This window comes from Anarrhichthys ocellatus, unplaced genomic scaffold, assembly GCF_004355925.1.
Source record: "Anarrhichthys ocellatus isolate YVR2014 unplaced genomic scaffold, GSC_Weel_1.0 scaffold653, whole genome shotgun sequence".
In the NCBI taxonomy this organism is placed as follows: Eukaryota; Metazoa; Chordata; class Actinopteri; order Perciformes; family Anarhichadidae; genus Anarrhichthys; species Anarrhichthys ocellatus.
Window position 1 is genome coordinate 9,675 of NW_022280627.1, and position 6,069 is coordinate 15,743.

A 6,069-nucleotide genomic window follows, 5' to 3' on the forward strand; every position below is an offset into this window, starting at 1 on the left:
AGTCTTCTTAATGTGAGTGATGAAGTGGTGAAGTTTCATGGTGATATCTGTGAGTTCATGTTGTGACCCTATTCACCTGTAGAGTCTTCTTAATGTGAGTGATGAAGTGGTGAAGTTTCATGGTGATATCTATGAGTTCATGTGTTCACCTGTAGAGTCTTCTTAATGTGAGTGATGAAGTGGTGAAGTTTCATGGTGATATCTATGAGTTCATGTGTTCACCTGTAGAGTCTTCTTCATGTGAGTGATGAAGTGGTGAAGTTTCATGGTGATATCTATGAGTTCATGTGTTCACCTGTAGAGTCTCTAAATGTCTGTAATGGAACTAAACGTCTCTTTAAAGGACGTTTCCTCTCAATGAGTTTGTTCTCAGACTCTGATGATAAATCTCCACTTCAGCAGCTCTTACATTCACCAAACTTCACTCGTTCATTCCTCTCTGTGTGCTGAAGGTTCACACAGAGGGGTTTGTTCACACATCACTCACACACTCATTTACGACCAAAAACCAAGATGGCGACGGCTTTCTTCTATTTATGCATCAAACTGTCTACCTGTGGGGGCGTGGCCAGAGCGGGGGGGCACAGGGGGGGTCTGGAGGATGATGGTGTCGCTGCAGGAGGACAGACGAACCGTCACGTCCTCGTCAAGGATCCGACGCGGAGCCTGGAGGAGGAGAGGAGAGAAGGAGAGGAGGAGAGGAGAGGAGGAGTGGAGGAGAGGAGAGAAGGAGAGGAGGAGAGAATGAGAGGACTTTTATTACAGCTTTCTAAAGAATATATATTTTTATATTTCATTTCTTATTTTACTACGCTCCAATTCTTTTACTTTACTACAGTTTTAATTTTTTCACCGTGATCAATTCATTCTGTGCTGCATTATATTTTTGTTATGTTCTTTATTTGTTGTGCAGTCTCTCCATGTCCTTCTTGTCAATCACTTTGCCTTCACTCAGCACTTATTATATTTATTGGCACTTATTGTATTGATACTACTTTGTTTCTGTACGTCTGCTCTGGTTTCTGCTCTTAGATGCTTGTTTAAAGGAGATGAACTCATGACTTCTGGTGATGAGTAGTTCTCTTGAATATGTTGAATACACTTATTGTAAGTCGCTTTGGATAAAAGCGTCTGTTAAATGACTGTAATGTAATGTGATGTAGAGCACTTTGAACTGTATTTGATTTGTTTGAATAACACTTGATTAATTGATTGATTGATTGATTGATTGAACAATGATCTAACCTTTATAACTCATAAAGCTTTTTGATTTGTTGATCATTTGAGATGTGATGTTTTCTAAACAGCTGTTTCTTCATTTTATTTTAATATTAATCAACACTTATTTTCTCCGGTGTAATAAAAGCGTTGTGGATCTCTTCGTCTGCTCACCTTCTCCAGCACCTTGCAGACGTACTGGCACCAGAGGATGAGGAAGATGATGATGACGAGCAGCATGATGATGGTCACTAGGCAGCCAATCAGGATGGGCGTGTTCCCGTCGTCGGGCGGATCGCTGGCTGATGGACTGGCTGCTGTGGAGAGAGAGGAGAGGACTCGATGACGCTGTTTCATCAGGTGTTTCATCTCATGTGAGATCAGAAGGGTGAGGTCAGAGGTCAGACCTGTCTCAGGTGGGGTCGCCATGGTGCTCTCTCTCTTAAGTGGAGACGAGGTCGTCCCCAGAGTCACCGGGGTCGGGAGTACGGTGTCCTCTGAGGGACAAACAAAGGAGGGACGTTTTATTCATTGGTGTGAAGGGAAATAGAATCTGTGTGTGTGTGTGCATTTGTATATATATATATATATATATATATATATATATATATATATACATACATACATACATACATACATACATATATATATATGTGTGTGTGTATATGCTTGTGTTTTTATATGTGTGTGTGTGTGTGTGTGTGTGTGTGTGTGTGTTACCCGACTGAAAGGAGATCTCGCTGAACATCATCCAGACATCAGCGAAGTCAAAGCGGCAGCGGAGGGATTTGCCGGCGCGGCGGTTGAGCGGCACGGTGACGTAGCGGGCGCTCGGGTTCCTGTCGTCCAGCACCGTCTTGAACGCCACAGGCTCCACTTCCCAGCCGGCGATGAGGCGGGGCTTAAACCAACAGGAAACGGAGGAGAAGATCTTCACTCCGCGGGAGAACATGTTGTTACTGTGAACCTGACGGAGGAGAGTTCACTTTGTCAGAGTCATGAAATATAATATCAGAATAAACTGAAGCGGTTTAACGGACTGTGATTTATTTTAATGTTCTTCAACAATACATGACATAACACAATATAAGAATACCAGCCAGTCACAGCTGTCCTAAAGCCCAAGAGAAGAATTAAACAAATAATAAAAACAATGTTAATATTGTGTTTAAACTAAACTACAAGCAGAAACAAAAACAAAAGAAATATAATTCTTGGTGTAAAATGATTTTTAAGAGTAAATATGGCTGTCAATTCCTTAAATAGAGAAGTAAATAATATACAGTACTATTTATATATATATATTTATATATTTATATATATATATATATATATACATACATATATATATATATATATATATCAAGTAAAGGACAAGTAGAAGAAAAAAATGAAGTAAAGTGAGGCTGCATTCATAAAAGTAAATTAGATTTTTCTGTTTGTGTTTAGTGAGAACGTATCCGAGCAGTCAGAGCCTCATGGGGGTTGTAGTTTAATTAAGTTTTAGTGAAGTTACTGCCGCCATAATCATAAGAAGAAACACTCAAAGAAGACACGAATATGAGAAGTCTGTGACGTTGGACATCTTCATGTGAGCTCACTCGCTCCTTAAAACAACCCGACCAATCACAGGACGCTGCTGCGCTGCCGTGTGACGAGGTAGAGAAAGAAGTGAAAACCTTCATGGAGGTGAAGTTCCTCTGCCTGTCGAACACAAACTCCATCTCCACGTATCCCAGACTGCCCAGCGAGTCGTTCCTCCAGCCCAGATAGTCGTAGCCCGGCCACACGTGGTACTGACGCGTCAGCAGGAAGTCGTCCAGGCCGATCACACCGTCCGTCAGCTGGCCCAGACCGCCGAACAGCCTCCTATTGGACGAGACGGCCCGTCAGGAAACAGTCGTGTGTGTGAGTGTGTGTGTGTGTATGCGTGTGTGTGTGGTGGGGACTCGCCTCCTCTCATGTGGTCCGTCATACGTGGAGTCGTTGAGGCTGGCGATGGGGTAACCGGGCGGCATCATGAGCTGACCCTCCGGAGCGGCGTAGGAGATCAGACCGTCTGCAGGTTGAAGGACATCGTGTCAGGTTTTATAGAGCTTAGTGGTTCACCGACTGCAGAGGAGATCACCGTCACCATGAAGGGCCTCACACACAGAGGACGTGACGACATAAGAACTCAAAACTATTCACAGCTGCAGCCGTGTGAGTGTGTGTGTGAGAGTGAGAGTGTGTGTGTGTGTGTGTGAGAGTGTGTGTGTGTGTGAGAGAGTGAGAGAGTGTGTGTGTGTGTGTGTGTGTGAGAGTGACAGTGTGTGTGTGTGCGCGTGTGTGTGTGTGTGTGTGTGTGAGAGTGAGAGAGTGTGTGTGTGTGTGTGTGTGTGTCCCACCTTCCCACTGACAGCCGTACAGCTCCACCCTCATGCACACCGTGGTGGAGAGTTTGGTGACGGGGATCAGCCGGACGTAGCGGGACACGATGGGGGGGTGCAGGTCGTTGATGATGGAGGTGTAGGCGTTCTTGTTGCCCTCCATCACCTGGAGACGCACAAGAGCAGAGGAGTTCACACAGTGTGGTAGTCAGCTGGGTTCTGTGTGTGGAGCTGCTTATCCAAACACGTTGATGAGCCGTATCTACATCCTGAGCGCTGCTCTAACAGCCTCAGATCAAAGCTCTGTAACGTTGCCTTTGCGTTGCTCACCGTGTTGCCCAGCCGGTTGCTCCAGGACTTCCACAGCAGGCCGTCCCGGCTGTAGTTGAGGCGGTAAGCTCGGGCGAACTCGTTCCCGGAGTACCTGGCGTATCGTCCCTGAGTCCCGACCACCGTCAGGAAGGTCAACCTGCCCAGGTCCACCTGAAGAACACAGCAACAGGGTTCTGTCCCATCAGGTGACCCACAGCACCCACAGATACTGACGTGACCATGAGGTCCGTTCATCTGAAGTCACAAGCGTCGTTTGGCACATCGCGCCAACATATAGAGGACCAGACTCCATTAAAGAAACAGCAATGTAACCTCTCAGGACACAGGAGCTGCTGGTTCACTGCTCCTCCATCGGTTAGTTAGTTTGTGTTGTTGTGTGACTTTAGTGAAGCTGAGTTAACCCTTTAAACACCAAAGTCACACAATAACACCAACTAACTAACCCATGGAGGAGCAGGAGGCCAGCAGCTCCTGTGTTCTAGTGTTGAACTACTGTTCTGGTGTTGTGGCTGGTGTTCCTGTCTACTGTCGGGAATACTGACTGTGTAGAAGTACCTCATACTGTCCCTTAATAATACTTTAATCATTCATGAAACACAAGACTGGTCCACTCGTGTGTATGTTTGTTGTGTTTAACACAGAACTCTGAACTCTGCTTCTTGAATTATGAGCAGAAATGTCAGAACTTAAACTGTACTATAACTTGTACAATAATTCAACTGTGCAATACTTCCATTAATACTGCATTCATACATACATCATACTAGCATGATGTACACACTTTACATTATATTTTAAATAGTCCCTTATTTATTATTCTTTCTTATATTTCTTCATGCTTAAATATAAGAGCAACTGTAACGTACAAATCAATAAAGTCTTCTGATTGTTACTCCTACAGTCCTTCACTCTGAACTCAAATCACTACTTTCCTTCTCCTGATACATCTGAACTTCACTCTGATTTAAGTCAAAGGCAGTTGGACTGATCCGTGTGAAGAACAGGACGATGAGAATCCTCAGACTGTTGAACCCAAACGAGCGCTGAGACACAAACCTGCAGGTACTGACTGTCTGAAGGCTCCAGCTGACCCTCAGGACACCAGGCTCCATCTCCCTCCTCACGGTTCAACCTGCACACACACACACACACACACACACACAGTTTATAAAGCAGGTAATAACAGTTAACGATACAGTTCATAATATTTTTGACAAAACAGTTGATGAGATCAATGTTATCTTCAATAACTCAAGGTAGCACGAGGTGAGTCATATACAGGTGTTCATGTTAAGCACGAGGTATTCCTTGAACCAATCACAGCACTGACCTGGCGTACTGTGGTCCCGTGGTCTCGTACCATTGGCTGGATGCTGTGATGTCATCGTCTTTAATCCGTCCATCCTCCATGCCCAGGGCATAGCGACAGTGTGCTGCAGACACCAACCAAACATCCACAACTACAACTTCACTCTGTAAGGTGTGTGTGTGTGTGTGTGTGTGTGTGTGTGTGTGTGTGTGTGTGTGTATACCGGGGTCGATCTGTCCGAAGGCTGCTGTGGCTTGAAGGATCAGCAGCACGAAGAGGTGCATGATGGTCCACCGATCACACCAACACACATGCTACATCTCTGAGAGACAGACAGAGAATCACAATGACTATCAGCACGTTTCAGAGTGAAATATCACGACAACTCAACAAAACTAACAAGTTAGGCTGCGTTCAAATCATCTTCCACAAGTTGTTCATCCCGTGTTTATACTTATTATGTGGTTCCCTGCAGGTCGTTTGATCTCTAACTGATGTTAAACGAGGTTTACCAGATCTTTACCAGACGTGTTTCTATCACCTGCCCTCACCATCATCTCATGTTCAAGAGTATCAAGAAATAAAAGACTAATATTCATGTCAAATGAAAGTGAAGGGACAGATTGTAATTAGATCCACTCTGCCCAAAGTCTTTGTGTACAACTCAGTTATTAATTTGACACATTTCTGATCTTCTCATCATGCTTTGTGGAACCAACCTCATTTAGAAATCTATGAAGACACAGAACCTACATAAACATCCTCATTTCAACATGTTTCTGCTGCATGACGGCTGACCCAGGATCAGCCTGAGTGTGTGTGTGTGTGTGTGTGTGTGTG

The 6,069-nt window shown here is 44.6% G+C and overlaps 1 protein-coding gene across 4 annotated transcripts in view; it reads right to left on the reverse strand.

The window, feature by feature from the left end:
• ddr2l (discoidin domain receptor family, member 2, like) overlaps positions 1-6,030 on the reverse strand; it is an 11,859-nt gene extending 5,829 nt beyond the window's left edge. For 2 of the 4 annotated variants that reach the window (XM_031838343.1, XM_031838345.1), the window contains exons 1-11: positions 5,453-6,030; positions 5,251-5,353; positions 4,977-5,052; positions 3,918-4,070; positions 3,606-3,753; positions 3,172-3,277; positions 2,898-3,087; positions 1,939-2,185; positions 1,626-1,715; positions 1,393-1,532; positions 555-666 (exon numbers count right to left, since the gene is read on the reverse strand). In XM_031838343.1, coding sequence (XP_031694203.1) covers positions 555-666; positions 1,393-1,532; positions 1,626-1,715; positions 1,939-2,185; positions 2,898-3,087; positions 3,172-3,277; positions 3,606-3,753; positions 3,918-4,070; positions 4,977-5,052; positions 5,251-5,353; positions 5,453-5,513 — 1,426 coding nt within the window. In that variant the 5' untranslated portion in view covers positions 5,514-6,030. Of the gene's footprint in view, positions 1-554; positions 667-1,392; positions 1,536-1,625; positions 1,716-1,938; positions 2,186-2,897; positions 3,088-3,171; positions 3,278-3,605; positions 3,754-3,917; positions 4,071-4,976; positions 5,053-5,250; positions 5,354-5,452 lie in introns of all 4 variants that reach the window. The other 2 variants (XM_031838344.1, XM_031838342.1) reach the window with 1 other exon arrangement.
• Positions 6,031-6,069: the final 39 nt, after the last annotated feature.